Below are 17,619 nucleotides of genomic sequence, written 5' to 3'. Positions count from 1 at the left end.
TTACTTGCAATACCTATCTCATGGTAATTTCTCACTAAATAGAATCTCTTCTCTTGATTATAAGGAATAAGGAATAGAAAGAAGATATGAGTTACACAGAGCAAAATCCACATTGGATTTGTGAGTTTTATATCACATCAGTTATCTGTAGGAGTCCAGAAAATAACAACTGATATTTATGAAGCACAGCCCATGCATCAGATTTTATTATAAATGTATTACTTCTTCTGGTCATTTTTAAAAATATGATAGAGACTATTATTATTCCCAACTGAAGGCCTGAGAATTCAAGACACATCCCAAGTTCATACCAACAAAGGTTGGAAAGCCAGGTGTTGAATGATGAAAATCTCGCCTCAGATCTGCTCTTATCGCCAGACAGCTGCCACTACCATGAAGACTGATAGAGAAAATCCAGACAGGTGCATGGAGAGTACATTTAGTATTAAATTTGATTTTGAACTTAGTGACTGTGATAACAAGGTGTTAGAGCATTACCATACTTAACGGACTGAACGCATAAGAGAAATATGTGCAGTTTTTTCCGTTATATATCACTGGACCAAACACTTCTTCACTTGTAGCAAATAAATTGTGCATTAAAATTTTCTCTAAATTGTGTATCCAGTGGACACTGAGTGTAAATTGCACACTAGCAGAGAAACATAAGGTGAGTCAGAGCAGTCATCCAACAGTGTGGAAGTTGCATGTTAAAACACAAAATAAAACATGATCAGATCTTCTAGAAAAGACATGAAGCAAATTATTATATTTAAATATTCATCTTCAAATTAGAAAGGAATATTAGCTGTAAGAAAAACCTTAAGTGTGTTAAATCACAACCATGGTAGATCAAATCTAATTACATGAGAAAATTCTATCTTGTATATAGGTTAAAAATGTGAAATCAAATATGAAAATGGGATTATAGAATAATTTTTAAGATATGTTTAGTTTCTATCACAAAACTGCCAAAACAATAAAATAAACAATTGAGTAGCCACCAGAGTATTGGCAATATCAATTACTACTTTAGAGAAGAAACTGCCTATGAATTAATTTCTAGTAATCATTCTTAATCGCTGTCTGACTTTAATACCACTTTATTCAAATAAACATCTGATAAAATATTTTTAAATTTTATATGAATAGAATAGAATTCAGTTGTCAGTGATGAAAAATCATACAATCACAACCTTCATTGTGTTGGCACTGATGGATGACCCTCAACTTCAGATTCTAATTATCACGTTTCTATTTCTCACATACATGTTGAGTATAACTGGGAATCTGACCATCATTTTCCTCACTTCCACATCCACCCCTTGGCTCAGATGGTAAAGTGTCTGCCTGCAATGCAGGAGACCTGGGTTTGATCCCTGGGTCAGGAAGAGCTCTTGGAGAAGGAAATGGCAACCCACTCCAGTACTCTTGCAAAGAAAATTCCATGGTTGAAGGAGCCTGGTAGGCTCCAGTCAACGGGGTTGCAAAGAGTCAGACATGACTAAGCAACTTCACTTTCACCTTAAAACACCCCTTTATTAGAAATTTCATTTACAATGCTAGATATCCCTAGATATTTGTACAACATAGCAACAGGTGACAAGACAATTACATATACTATTTGTATTATTCAAACATTTTATACTGATGTCTTTGGAGTAACAGAGTTTCCTTCTGGCCACCATGTCCTATGACCGTTATGTGGCCATCTGCAAAACCCTTCATTATGTGACCATCATGAACAGGAGAGTCTGCCAGAGGCTTGTCCTCTGCTGTTGGATGTCCAGCGTGTTGATCATATTACCACACTTGTTCTGTTCCTAAATTTAAAATTCTGTGACTCATGTAATTGATTATTTTTTCTGTGATGCATCTCTTATCTTGAAGATTTCATTCTTAGCCCCATGGCTCATAGAGCAGTTGGTTATTGTCTCTGCTGTGCTGATCTTCATTCTGACCTTTGTATGTGTTGTTCTATCCTGCATTTATATCATCAAAACCATTCTAAGACTCCTTTCTGCTCAGCAAAGCAAAAGAGCTTTTTTCTACCTGTTTTTCTTATATGATTGTGGTTTCCATCACCTATGGAACCTGTATCTTCATCTACATCAAACCTTCAGCAAAACAATCAGTGGCTATTAACAAGGGTGTGACAGTGCTGACATCTATTGCTTCCATGTTGAACCCATTCATTTACACTCTGAAAAACAAAACAAGTAAAACAAGCCTTCAGCGATTCTTTCAAAAAACTTGCACTGGTGTCCAAGAAGTAAAAGAGTGCTTATGTCCAGTAATAAAATATCAAATCAAGCATAAGCCATTAAGTCCCCAAATCTGTCTATCCCTTTTTGATCTGATCTCTATTCAGGTCAGTTTCTCAAACTTTACTTACACCCAGAAAGAACACTATCTACTAATGAGTTCTCTCCTTTAATCCCCTTTGCAAACAAGTCTTCCTAGAAGAAAAACTCAGTCAGAAGACATGATAATAATTATCTAATAAAAATAAGCTTGATTCTACTCTAATCCAGCAAACACAATTGAAGGGAAGAAAAAATTTTAATGCAAATCAAATATGGAAATTATATTTTATTGGACTTGCAAAAAATTAAAGTGCTCTTCCTATCTTCCAATATAAATGTTGCTGAAATTTTTAACTGATTAAAATTTTTTGAGTGCTTATCTCTTGACAGTTCATCATCCAGACTTCTTTTAAATTGGTAACATTCCTAAACATGTTTACCTCACCAATCATCCTATAGTACTAAAAAAGTTTTAAATCATATTTAGCATGGAGTAACATATTGAAAAGCAGAGACATTACTTTGCCAACAAAGCTCCGTCTAGTTAAGGCTATAGTTTTTCCAGTGGTCATGCATGGATGTGAGAGTTGGACTGTGAAAAAAGCTGAGCACCAAAGAATTGATGCTTTTGAACTGTGGTGTTGGAGAAGACTCTTGAGAGTCCCTTGGACTGCAAGGAGATCCAACCAGTCCATTCTAAAGGAGATCAGCCCTGGGATTTCTTTGGAAGGAATGATGCTAAAATTGAAACTCCAGTACTCTGGCCACCTCATGCAAAGAGTTGACTCATTGGAAAAGACTCTGATGCTGGAGGGATTGGAGGAGAAGGGGACGACAGAGGACGAGAGGGCTGGATGGCATCACTGACTCGATGGACGTGAGTCTGAGTGAACTCCGGGAGTTGGTGATGGACAGGGAGGCCTGTTGTGCTGCAATTCATGGGGTCGCAAAGAGTCAGACAGGACTGAGTGACTGAACTTAACTGAACATGATTCCTATTGTGATTAGTTTTCTATGATTATGATTTCAGTGTGTCTGCCCTCTGATGCCCTCTTGCAACACCAAAATCACTGCAGATGGTGACTGCAGCCATGAAATTAAAAGACGCTTACTCCTTGGAAGAAAAGTTATGACCTAGATAGCATATTGAAAAGCAGAGACATTACATTGCCAACAAAGGTCTGTCTAGTCAAGGCTATGGTTTTTCCAGTAGTCATGTATGGATGTGAGAGTTGGACTGTGAAAAAAGCTGAGCGCCAAAGAATTGATACTTTTGAACTGTGGTGTTGGAGAAGACTCTTGAGAGTCCCTTGGACTGCCAGGAGATCCAACCAATCCATTCTGAAGGATAGCAGCCCTGGGATTTCTTTGGGAGGAATGATGCTAAAGCTGAAACCCCGGTACTTTGGCCACCTCATGTGAAAAGTTGACTCATTGGAAAAGACTCTGATGCTGGGAGGGATTGGAGGCAGGAGGAGAAGGGGACGACAGAGGATGAGATGGCTGGATGGCATCACTGACTTGATGGACGTGAGTCTTAGTGAACTCCGGGAGTTGGTGATGGACAGGGAGGCCTGTTGTGCTGCGATTCATGGGGTCGCAAAGAGTCGGACACGACTGAGTGACTGAACTGAACTGAACATGATTCCATTGAAAAGTAAAGAAAATTAAAATCAATACATGTCCAAATAAGTGCCGTTTTAAATGGCAGCAGAATATGATATCTAGGATCCTGCAGTTTATTCAAAAATAAAAGAACACACACAATGTAAATAATTAAAAATTTTTAAATTCACAGATTATACAGAATAAATAGTATCTTGAATAAATGTAAGGAAAAACTCTTTTCTAAATGCATATGCAATTATTTTAAGTACAATGTCTAAACATTAATTGCAGTTGAGGAATTAAAGAATCTGTTACTATTTTCAAAATTGCTCAATTGCTAAAATAAAATATGACATTCAAATTCTAAATGTACACACATTAAGCAATAATTTTTTGTATATCATTGACACAAAAATTTTTAAGAAAAATCAAGAAAACCAAACCAGCAATATACATGGAAGTCTAAGATAATTAAAAAGTAATATGAATGAAAAGTTAAAAAATAATAGTTAATTTTTTCTTGAAATCAATAGCTTATAGATTAGAAGATGGCAAAATGTCAATTTTTCTCAAAGAGTTCATAAAACTACTATCTAACCTTTCATGTTAAGTTTTCTGAAACCCTTCTAAGAAGAAGGTCTCATGGCCATCCTTTGGACTTTCTCTTGTTATCTCTATGATTTTGCATTTGCTGTTGCTTCTGTAAAAAATAAATGTTCTTTCCCTCATCCTTCCATTATACTTCTAGTTTTCATATAGGTCTCAATTTGCGTTTCATTTCCACTTAAAGGGCATTTCTTCTCCTCCACCCCAATCAAAATCACACAAACATATAAACCAGGTCTGAAGAAATTATCTATTCAAACTTCTGCTTCAAACTGCTGCTTTGAACTAAGCTTTCTCTTCTGTAACAATGTCACTAAAACTTTTTTTTTTCGGAGCAGTTTTTTTTGTTTTTTTGTTTTTTTGTTTTTTTTTTTACTTTACAATACTGTATTGGTGTAGTTATTTCTTAAATGGCTGGGGCAAGGAATTCTGGAGACCAGCTGGGACCAGCTGGGCATGATCAACCTTTCTGTCCATTTTTTTCTTCAGGTCAGTGTTCTTTGTTTTGCATAGAATGGTGAGGAGGACCTGAAGAGAAGCTTTTTTTTTAAGTAGTTAAAAAGAGCTTTATTTTTTTTTTAATTTTAAAATCTTTAATTCTTACATGTGTTCCCAAACATGAACCCCCCTCCCCCCTCCCTCCCCATAACATCTCTCTGGGTCATCCCCATGCACCAGCCCCAAGCATGCTGTGTCCTGCGTCAGACATAGACTGGCGATTCAATTCTTACATGATAGTATACATGTTAGAATGCCATTCTCCCAAATCATCCCACCCTCTCCCTCTCCCTCTGAGTCCAAAAGTCCGTTATACACAGCTGTGTCTTATATTGCATATTTAAAATCTGCCACAATGACAAAAACTGTATACAAAATGCATGTATATAAAAGCAGTAAACAAATTATACTGAAAACATTACCTTCAAATATATTAAATGAAAAAAATCTCACAATTCTTGAAAAAGAATTATTAAGGAAAATCCCAAACTCTTACATGAAAAAAATAATTATAAAGAGTCAAATGGATGGGATTACAGATTAAAGTGACAGTCCAGGAAGATCCTGAGTTTCCTTCATCTCATGGACATATCAAAACTATAGCTGTTTCATATATGATATTATAGAAACATGTATAATACCATATATGAAATAAATTGCCAGTCCAGATTCAATGCATGATACTGGATGCTTGGGGCTGGTGCACTGAGACGACCCAGAGGGATGGTACAAGGAGGGAGGAGGAGGGGTGTTCAGGATGGGGAACACGTGTATGCCTGTGGCAGATTCATGTTGATGTATGGTGAAACCAATACAATATTGTAAAGTAACCTCCAATTAAAATAAATAAATTTATATTTTAAAAAAAACTATAGCTCTATACAGAACAATTGCCCCTGAGAATGACTAAGACTAGCAGAACAGGTTTTCTACAACAAAGAATATTTTTGAAAGGCCACATCAAGATTGGTGAGAAAGACAGAAATGCAGTCCAGTCAGATCCCACACCCATGACATGAGGACCCACAAGCAGGATGGATACCACAACTACTGTGGTACTCACTAAGGAGCAAGGGGTCTGAAGCTCCCCTTATCAAACTCCCCAGCTCTGGGGACCTGCACCAGGAAAAAGAACTTTGAAACTTCCAGCTTTGAAAACTAACAGGGTTTATGTTAGAGAGAGCCTGAGGGCTGTGGAAAACTGAGATTCCACTCTTGAAGGGTCTAGCACAAACTCACTCTAAGTCCTAGCGCAGAGACAGTGGCTTAACAAGAACTTGGGTGACAGGACAAAGAGATCAGTTGACTAACTTTAGGGCAGATACCTGATGAGCAGGGATCTGCAGGAAATTTCTCCAGTATGGAAGTGCTGGCAGACATCATTGCTTTACTCCTCACCACACAGCTAGCCCATCACTGGCAGGTGCCATTTCTGTCATTCTCCAGCAATCCAGCTAACATAAGCATACCTTTCTTCTGTAGCCAGTATGTTGACTAATTTTAATCATGAAGTGGTTTCAATTTGTCAAAAGCATTTTCTGCATCTAATGACATGGTCATGTTGTCTGTATCCTTCATTCTGCTTGTTGTCGTTGTTCGGTCTTTCAGTCATGTCAAATTCTTTGTGATCCCATGGACTGCAGCAAGCTGGCTTCCCTGTCCTTCACCATCTCCTGAAGTTTGCTCAAACTCATGAAAACTGAGTCAGTGATACCATCCAATCATCTCATCCTCTGTTGCCCCTTCACCTCCTGCCTTCAATCTTGCCAGCGTCAGCGTCTTTTCCAAAGAGTTGGCTCTTCATATCAGGTGGCCAAAGCACTGGAGCTTCAGGATCAGCATCAGTCCTTCCAAGCAATATTCAGGATTGATTTCCTTTAGGATTGACTGGTTTGACCTCCTTGCTGTCCAAAGGACTCACAGGAGTCTTCTCCAGCATCACAGTTCAAAAGTATCCAATCTTCACTGTTTGGCCTTCCTTATGGTCCAACTTTCACATCTGTACGTGACTATGGGAAAAATCATAGCTTTGAATATATGGACATTTGTCAGCAACTGATCCCTCTGCTTTTTAATACACTGTCTAGGTTTCTCATACCTTTTCTTCCAAGAATCACGTGTCTTTTAATTTCATGGTTTCAGTCACCATCTGCAGTGATTTTGAAGCCCAAGAAAATAAAATCTGTCACTGTTTCCATTTTTCCCCATCTATTTTCCATAAAGTGATGGGACCAGATGCCATGATCTTAATTTTTTGAATGTTGAGTTTTAAGCCAGCTTTTTCACTCTCCTCTTTTACCTTCATCAAAAGGCTCTTAAGTTCTTCTTCACTTTCTGCCATTGTGGTGGTATCATCTGCATATCTGAAATATTTCTCCCAGCAATCTTGATTTCAGTTTGAGCTCCATCTAGCCCTGCATTTCACATGATGTACTCTGCATGTGCAGGCTTCCCTGGTGGCTCAGTGGTAAAGAATCCACCTACAATGCAGGAGCTGCAGGAAACATGGGTTCAGTCGTGGGTCAGAAAAATCCCCTGAAGGAAGGCATGGAAACCCACTCCAGTATTTTTGCCTGGAGAATTTCATAGACAGAGGAGACTGGCAGGCTATAGTCCATGGGGTTGCAAAGAGTTGGATACGATGCACACACTCTGCATATAAGTTAAATAAGCAAGGTGACAATATATAGCATTGATGCACTTCTTTCCCAATTTTGAACCTGTCCTTTGTTCCATGTCCAGTTCTAAATGTTGCTTCTTGACCTGAATGCAGGTTTCTCAGGAGGCAGGTAAGGTGCTCTGGTGTTCTCATCTCTTAAAGAATTTTCTGGTTTGTTGTGATCCACACAGTAATTGGAGAAGGAAATGGCAACCCACTGCAGTACTCTTGCTTGGAGAATTCCATGGATGGAGGAGCCTGGTGGGCTACAGTCCATGGAGTCGCAAAGAGTCAGACACAACTGAGCAACTTCACTTTCTTTCCATAGTTCCTTTTGGAGAAGGAAATGGCAACCCACTCCAGTGTTCTTGCCTGGAGAGTCCCATGGACGGAGGGGCCTGGTGGGTTACAGTCTATGGGATTGCAAAGAGTCAGACATGACTAGGCAACTAACACACACACACACACACACACACACACACACACACAGTCCATGGCTTTAGCATAGTCAATGAAGAAAGAAGTATATACTTTTTTTAAGTCCTTTGCTTCCTCTGTGATCCAACTGATGTTGGCAATTTGATCTCTGGTTCCTCTGCCTTTTCTAAATCCACCTTGTAACATCTGGAAGTTCTCAATTCACATACTGTTGAAGCCTAGCTTGAAAGATTTGAGCATTACCTTGCTAGCATGTGAAATGTGTGCAATTGTGCACTAGTTTGAACATTCTTTGGCATTGCCCTTGTTTGGTATCAGAATGACAACTGACCTTTTCCAGTCCTGTGGCCACTGCTGAGTTTTCCAAATTTGCTGGCATTTTTAATTCAGCACTTCCACAGCATCATCTTTTAGGATTGAAATAGCTCAGCTTAAATTCTATTATCTCCATTAGCTTTGTCCATGGTAATTCTTCCTAAGGCCCACTTGACTTCCCACTCCAATATGTCTGACTCTACTTGGGTGATCATATCGTCGTGATTATCTGGGTCTTTAAGACCTTTTTTGCACAGTTCTTCTGTATATGCTTGCCACCTCTTCTTAATATCTTCTGCTTCTGTTGGGTCCATACCATTTCTTTTATTGTGCTCATCTTTGCAAGAAATGTTCCCTTTGTATCTTCAATTTTCTTGAAGAGATCTCTAGTCTTTCTCACTCTCTTATTTTCCCCTCTTTCTTTGCACAGTTCACTTAAGAACGCTTTCCTATCTCTCCCTGATATTCTTTGGAACTGTGCATTCAGTTGGGTATATCTTTCCCTTTCACTCACTTCACTTTCTCCTCTTTTCTCAACTATTGTAAGGAGTCCTCAGACAACCACTCTGCCTTCTTGCATTTCTTTTTCTTACAGATAGTTTTGGTCGCCACCTCCTGAACAATGTTATGAACCTTCATCCATAGTTCTTCAGGCATGCTGTCTACCAAATCTAATCCCTTAAATCTATTTGCCCCCTGCTTTTCTTACCAATGCATGTACTTATATAAAGAGTCTCATAAACAGAAAATAGTCATTATGAATGTCTTTTTAAAATTGTATGATTGGGTTTGTTTTCTGTTTAATTTGGCAATGTTTAATACATTTGCATTTTCTGTAAGTACTGCTAGAGTCATGTTTAAATCTACCCTCTCACTTTCTGCTTTCTTATTTGACTCATATGTTTTCTCTCTTGTTTGTTCTCTCTCTCTCCATCCCTCTAGTATATAAAATGAAAGAAAGGTTACCATTTACAACCCACAGCTCAAGAAATTACTAGTGCATATACTACAGGGTTTTTTTAAGTACACAGGTTTACTCCAAATTTACTCCCACAAATTTATCATGAAAATAAAGCATATCTTTATTTGAATTAAAAGAAAACTATCTTTATATGAACCCATATAGCCACATCTTAAGAATGTTCAAAGGGGAGACAAAAATAGTATTTTAAAAATATTCATATTTTTAGGATATGAAAGAGAGTTATCACTTGCTTTGAGTTTTCTAGTGTTTTCCAAATTTGTTATCTTACTTAACGATTGAGACAAAAGTAGCAAGTGAAATAAAGTTGTGATCTTTCATGTGCTAAGGAAGAAATGCAGAAAAAGCAAACTACTTCTTGACCTTCTGGTTTTTTACCGTTTTGTCTTCACCTGTGCTTGTTGCTATTGTAACATCTTCGTGTCTCTAAGGACACTGCCCACCTATTGCATCTCTCAGGATTTTTACGCAGGTTCATTACAAAGGAGATTCATTAGTGATGTTTGAATCTGGGTCACCAAGGACCCAGTTGTTTATTATTTACTTGGAGATTTAGCAAATAAATCAAATATAAATCTTAATAGTGTAAAAGCCTTTTACCCTAAACAGAGAAGTCATAATATCAATGATTTCAGAGCAAGAGGGGAAAATGGTTGAACAGTATTTTAGTTTCAGTCAAGACAGAGCCAGAAATATTTGCTAGGTGTAAAGGTGATAAAGTTCCTGGTTTGAAAATCTCTGTGTATTGGAGATTAAAAGACTCAGAGTTTTAATTACTGTGACCCTCCCACAGCACCAGTCGGGTAAGTGAAGTCATAAGCTGAAAATGAAGTCTCTCACAAACTTTTTCTAATAGATTCGCTTCATTAAATTAGGCTTTATGATTCTTTTTGTTAGAGAACTTGCTTAAGCTATTATTAACTCTCAGAGGAGTAAGAAAAGTGGCCATTTCTTTTACTTTCATGTTTAATAGATCTATTGGATGATTTTTCTCTGAGAAGCAGATTTCATGAGATTTACCCAAATCAGATGTAATTAATATTTGAATCATTACATGAAGATCCACAAGTATGTCTGCATTATATATTTTTAAAACATATTCCACCTTATGTATTTATTTGTTGTTCTACGGGCTCTTTATTGCCGTGCATGGGCTTTTTCCAGTTGGGTGAGTTGGGGGCTACTCTCTAGCTGCCATGTGCAGGCTTCTTATCATGGTAGTTTCACTTGTTGCAGACCATGGACTCTAGGGCACACAGACTTCAGTAGCTGCAACACGCAGGCTGAGCAGTTATGGCTCATGGACTCTAGAGCCCAGGCTCAGTAGTTGTGGTGTCTGGGCTTAGTTGCTCCACAGCACGTGGAATCTTCCCAGATCATGGCTGGAACCTGTGTCCCCTTCATTAGCAGGTGGGTTCTTTACCACTGGACCACCAAAGAAGTCCTGCATTGTGTTTTTTCAATGCTGGTTTTTATAGTTTACATAATGATGATGTGAATTTATATGTAGTGAGAAGTCATCTCTGCCACATTCTCACTTCCTTTTTTAAAGAGAAAATATATATATATATATATATATTTCAAAATCATCCAATATGACAACTTACATAATAACATTGACAAAACTATTTATCTAGGCACTTTTTAAAAATATGTAAGTCTTTGAAGGATGTGAAATGTTTTCTTAAACTCTGCCTCTTAAAAACTGTCATTATTAATGACTGCAATAATTGAAGAATATTTTGGAATAAGGGCTACCACCAAGGATGAAGAAAAGAGCATGTTATCATGTAAAGATTTATATGTCACTGGGTGGAGGAATAACAGATTAGGAAGACTGAAAACAGTATCCTTCCCTTTAATTACAATTATTGATTGAATTCATTTTGGTGTGTCCTTAAAGTTAGTTCCTAGGAATGTCAAAGTTCTTCAAAAAAATCATTGGCATCTCTCCTTTCCTATAATGGTTACAATAATTCTCTGAGTTTAACAGTAATAACCAGCCATACAGTAAGAGATAATCCTGCCTTAACTTTGGGAGACAGTGAGTATTTTAAGAGAACAAATGACAACCAATAATATATGTAATTGAATTTCACCAGGAAATTGAAAAGCAAATTGCTTTCTATTAATTTATATGAGACACTTCAGTCCTGAAGATAGTACTTCAAAACCAAAAAATATTTGAAATATGTTAGTAAAACATCGGTATGAGATCTGAGGAAGAACTAGTGAACAACTCTTAAGCCTAATCAAGAACTAGAAATTTCTTAAACTCTGATTTTAAAATATTAAGGAAATATGTATTAAAGAAACATAAATGGAAATTTTAAGGAGAAAAACCTTTACCTGTGAAAGACAAGGTTAGAAACCTTAAATGCAGACTGATCAAATGAATATTCCATGGTGTAAACTGTGGGAGTTAAGACTCAGTAACACTATATCAAATACAAGTGTCAATAATCTTAAGAAAAAAGCACGTGATACTTTGTAGTAATTTCAGTGTGGGTACAATTACACATTCACATAGTGATTTGAAGGAAAAAGTGATAAAGTTTATAGATGATTCTTTGGTAAATGAGTACAAAATTTCTAAATAAATATCTTCTTTTACCCTGAGATTTTAATTCCAGAAATTATTGTGAAATCAAGCAATAACGTTTATAAAATATGCCTTTTGCAGACATTTTATCAATTGTAGAAAACAAAATACATAATAATGTGTTGGAAACTGATTTAAAACAGTGGCACATCTGTTTACAATAGCCAGGAAATGGGAGCTACCTAGATGTCCATCAGCAGATGAATGGATAAGAAAGCTGTGGTACATATACACAATGGAATATTACTCAGCTATTAAAAAGAATGCATTTGAATCAGTTCTAATGAGGTGGATGAAACTGGAGCCTATTATACAGAGCAAAGTAAGTCAGAAAGAAAAACACCAATACAGTATATTAACACATATATATATGGAATTTAGAAAGATGGTAACAATGACCCTATATGCGAGACAGCAAAAAAGACACAGATGTAAAGAACAGACTTTTGGACTCTGTGGGAGAAGGCAAGGGTGGGATGATTTGACAGAACAGCATTGGAAGGTATATATTATCACATGTGAAATAGATCACCAGTCCAGGTTTGATGCATGAGACAGGGTGCTCAGGGCTGGTGCACTGGGATGACCCTGAGGGATGGGATGGGGAGGGAGGTGGGAGGGAGAGTCAGGATGGGGAACACATGTACACCCATAGCTGATTCATGTGAATCTATGGCAAAAACCACCACAATATTGTAAAGTAATTAGCCTCCAATTAAAATAAATTTAAATAAATAAATAAAACAGTGGTGCATTCACAAAGCTATTTCAATATAGTTGAGATTTTTTAGTATTAAAAATTTACCAAAAATAAAGAAAGATTTTAAAACTGGAGATACATAAATAAAGTGGACTAAAATTAAAGTATATATTTTAAGATGAATAGCTTTTGAAAATTATGTATTCATATGCAAATTTCTTGGCTTTCTATTTGAGTATCTTACTGACAGATTCACCATGAAAGGAAGAATAGTCACCCAGAAGGATACAGCTATTCATCTGCTTGACAGGTAAAACAAGATGCAGTTAACAGTTTGGCCAGCATGGAAAGTAATAACGGAAACAAAGAGGGCGATACTGTCATGGTAGGCATGACTTTATTCACTAGCAAAACTGCTGCTTCAAATGTAAAAAAAAAAGCCCCCATGTTAAATACAAAGATATATAAAATTTAAATAATTTTTAATTTAAATTTATTTATTTTAATTACAGACTAATTACTTTACAATATTGTATTGGTTTTGCCATACATCACCATGAATCCGCCACGTGTGTACAAGTGTTCCCAATCCTGAACCCCCCTCCCACCTCCCTCCCCATACCATCCATCTGGGTCATCCCAGTGCACCAGCCCCAAGCATCCTGTATCCTGCATCGAACCTAAAAAATAAATAAAATAATTAAGATCAGCAACAAAGCGATATTAGGATAAAATCCAAACAAAACAGAAGATGGGTTTGAATACATAGGCAAATGAATAAGTACATATTTATACAATGATATATCGTACTATTGACTAAGCCTAGGATTGTGTTAGCTTTGGTAGTTATCTCAGTTAAAAAAAAAAAAAAAAAAAGACAACAGTCCCTGATTTCAACAAACTTACTTTCTCAGAGGAAATGTTAAGACAGAAGTAAGAATTACTTATTATGGGAGCACAACTAAGGTCCAGTTAATATAGACAATATTTTTAGAAGACTTTTTAGTAGAAGTGATACTCTAAGTGAAAATCACAAATGAATAGTTGAGGCCAGGTTGTGTGGGAGACTGGAAAGTAAAGATCAGTGTGGAAGGAGAGACATGAGGGGTGGGTATTTTTCAGACAGATAATCATCGTGATGTGCTTACTTTCAATACCTATCCCAATTTCTCACTAAATAGATTTTCTACTTTTAATTATAAAGAACATGGAATAGAAAGCCAGTATGGGTTACACAGAATAAAAGTCCCACAAGGATTTGTGGGTTTTACAATCACATCAATTATCTGTAGACATCCAGAAAATAATAGTTGACAATTATGAAACACAGACTACACATCAGATTTTATTATAACAGTATTGTTTCTTCCAATTATTTTAAATATATATGGTAAAGATTATCACTATTTCCGTCTTATAGATTAGAAAACTGGAAGCCTGAGAGGTCCCAATGCTTGCCCAAGTTCATACTGGCATAGGCCGGAAATCCAGGGTTGAATGGTGAAGATCATTTCCTCAGAAGGTCTGCTTTTAATTGCCATGGTGCTGCCACTATCTCTAAGACTTATTAAGAAAGTCAAGACAGGTACATGGAGAGTACGTTCAGTACTAAATTTTATTTTTATTTTAGCAATAGTGACACAAGGTGTTATTTTCCATACTTAATGGACTGAAAGTGTAAGAAAAATATGTGGCTTTTTTCCAGTTGTGCATCATTGAGCCAAACATTTCTTCACATGTAGCAAATAAACTGTGCATTAAAATTCTCTCTGAGTTGTAAACTCTCTGGACTCTGAGTGTAAATTGCATATTAACAGAGAGACATAAGAAGGGTCAGACAAGTTTTCCAACAATGTGGAAATTGCATGTTAAAACACAAAACAAAATAACATAAACATGCATTTGGTCTTAGTGGCAAAATGTAAAGTACAAGTCACAGACAGATCAACAAAGCCTGTGCATAGAGCCTAGATTAGTAGTTAATACGTACATGTTATCATGACCAAATCTTTAAGAAAAGATATGCAGCAAATAATTATATTTAAATATTTCCCTTTAAAATAGAGAAAAAATCTTAGTGGTAAGAAGAAATCATAAGTATATTCAGTCACAATACATTGTGGGTTCAATCTAATTACATGAGAAAATTCAGTCTGGGATACAGATTAAAAATGTGAGATCAAAGATAAAAAGGGGTAGTAGAACAATATTTTTAATATAAGCTTAAAATCTATCACAAAACTGCCAAACAATAAAATATTAATAAAATAAACAATTGAGTAGCCAAGTCCACTAGAGCATTGGCAATATAAATTGCCACTCTAAAGAAGAAACTGCAAGTGAATTAATATCTAGTAGCCATTCTATATTGCTATCTGGCTTTGATACCACTTTATTGATTAAAATATCAAAGAAAATATTTTTAAATTTTATATGAAATGAATAAAATTCAGTAGCCAGTGATGGAAAACCATACAATCACAACCTTTATCTTGGTGGGACTGACAGATGACCCTCGACTTCAGATTCCAATTTTTATGTTTCTGTTTCTCACATACATGTTGAGTATAACTGGGAATCTGACCATCATATTCCTCACTTTAGTGGATCCTCACCTTAAAACACCCATGTACTATTTCCTACAAAAGTTTGCTTTATTAGAAATTTCATTTACAACTGCTTGTATCCCTAGATATTTATACAACATAGCAACAGGTGACAGGACAATTACATATACTATTTGTATTATTCAAGTGTTTTTTACTGATGTCTTTGGAGTAACAGAGTTTTTTCTCCTGGCTGCCATGTCCTATGACCGTTATGTGGCCATCTGCAAACCCCTGCATTATGTGACCCTCATGAACAGCAGAGTCTGCCAGAGGCTTGTCCTCTGCTGTTGGATATCTGGCTTGTTGATCATATTACCACCACTTATTCTTTTCCTAAATTTAAAATTCTGTGACTCAAATATAATTGATTATTTTTTCTGTGATGCCTCTCCTATCTTGAAGATTTCATGCTCAGACACATGGCTCATAGAACAGTTGGTTATTGTCTCTGCTGTGCTGACCTTCATTCTGACCCTTGTGTGTGTTGTTCTATCCTACATTTACATCATCAAAACCATTCTAAGACTCCCCTCTGCCCAGCAAAGGAAAAGAGCTTTTTCTACCTGTTCTTCTCACATGATTGTGGTTTCCATCACCTATGGCAGCTGTATCTTCGTCTATGTCAAACCATCAGCAAAGGAATCAGTGGCTATTAACAAGGGTGTGGCAGTGCTAATGACATCTATTGCTCCTATGTTGAACCCATTCATTTACACTCTGAGAAACAAACAAGTGAGACAAGCTTTCAGTGATTCTTTCAAAAAATTCGTACTGGTGTCCAAGAAGCAAAAGACTGCTCAAGCCTAGAAATAAAATATAAAGTAATGCATAAACCATTAACTGCCAAACCATCTGTCTCTTTTTGATCTGATTTCTATTCGGGTTAATGTTCTCAAACAATTCTTGTGCCCAGAATGAACACCCTCTACCACATGAGTTCACTCCTTTAATCTCCCTGAAAACAAAATCTTTTTCTTCCTAGAAAAGTCTTTTTTTTCCTAGAAAAAATCCTAATTAGAAGTAATAATAATTATCTAGTGAATATAGTGAAAGTGAAGTAGCTCAGTTTGTCTGACTCTTTGCAACCCTGTGGAGTATAGCCCACCAGGCTCCTCTGTCCATGGGATTTTCCAGGCAAGAATACTGGAGTGGGTTGCCATTTCCTCCTCCAGGGGATCTTCCCAACCCAGGGATCAAACCCAGGTCTCCCAGCATTGGCTGCTTTGCAGGCAGATGCTTTAACCTCTGAGCAACCAGGGAAGCCTGATTTTACTCTAATCTACCAAACACAACTGAAAAAGAAAAAAATTTTAATGCAAATCAAACATGGAAATAAGTAATTTATTATATTTTCCTGGGCTTGCAAAAAAATTATTTAAAGTGCTCTTCCAATCTTCCAAAGTAAATGTTGCTGAAATTTTTAATTGATTAAAATTTATTGAGTGCTTAGTTCATGACAGGTCACAATCCAGACATGTTTTAAGCTGGTAATATTCTTAAGTGTATTTAGCATGCTAATAATCCTATAGTACCAAAAAATTTTTAAACACCTTTAATCAGCAAGAAGTAATGTGTTTCTATTGAAAAGTAAAGAAAACAAAAATAAATACATGTCTAAATAAATGCTATTTTAAACGGCAGCAAAATTTAACATCTATTATCCTGCAGTTTATCATAAATAAATGAGCACATATAAACACACACATATCAGTGCTGAAATTTTAAAATTTAAAGATTTCCAGATTATACATAATAAATAATATCTTACATAAATGTAAGGAAAAGCTCTTTTCTACATGTGTTGTGCTTAGTCGCTCAGTCATGTCCAACTCTTTGCAATCCCATGGACTGAAGCCCACCAGGCTCCTCTGTCCATGGGGATTCTCCAGGCAAAAATACTGGAGTGGGTTGCCATGCCCTCCTCCAGGGGATCTTCCCAACCCAGGGGTCAAACCCAGGTCTCCCGCATTGTGGGTGGATTCTTTGCCATCTGAGCCACCAGGGAAGTTTTTTTCTCAATGGGTATGAATTATTCTAAGTACAATGTCAAATTTTTAAATGTAGTTGATAAATTGAATGTTATTGCCAAAAATGTTCAACTTTCAAACTAAAATATAAATAATTTATGTAGCTAAACTCAAAATGTAACCAAATTAAGCAATAAATTCTGTATATCATGGAAACAATTTTTTTAAATCTAGAAACAAACCAACTATATATATGAATGTCTAAGATAACTGCAAAGGAAGTTTGAAAGAAAAGTCATAATTAGAGTAATAGTTAATGAAATAAATGA

At 36.4% G+C, this 17,619-nt stretch overlaps 1 protein-coding gene and 1 pseudogene across 1 annotated transcript; both read left to right on the top strand.

Moving 5' to 3' along the window:
- The first annotated feature begins 1,173 nt into the window (after positions 1–1,173).
- Positions 1,174–2,276, top strand: LOC101116468 (olfactory receptor 6C2-like; annotated as a pseudogene).
- A 12,900-nt stretch (positions 2,277–15,176) lies between these two features.
- Positions 15,177–16,130, top strand: LOC101107433 (olfactory receptor 6C2-like). The gene has a single exon (XM_004007480.3). The coding sequence runs from the start codon at positions 15,177–15,179 to the stop codon at positions 16,128–16,130; it is 954 nt and encodes a 317-aa protein (XP_004007529.3).
- The last annotated feature ends 1,489 nt before the right edge of the window (positions 16,131–17,619 follow it).

This window comes from Ovis aries, chromosome 3 (genome assembly GCF_016772045.2).
Source record: "Ovis aries strain OAR_USU_Benz2616 breed Rambouillet chromosome 3, ARS-UI_Ramb_v3.0, whole genome shotgun sequence".
Lineage (NCBI taxonomy): Eukaryota > Metazoa > Chordata > Mammalia > Artiodactyla > Bovidae > Ovis > Ovis aries.
This window is presented reverse-complemented; position numbering and strand designations above follow the sequence as displayed.

Excerpts from the sequence above, each read along its gene's own strand:
- LOC101107433 (XM_004007480.3), top strand. The coding sequence starts at position 15,177 with ATGGAAAACCATACAATCACAACCTTTATCTTGGTGGGACTGACAGAT.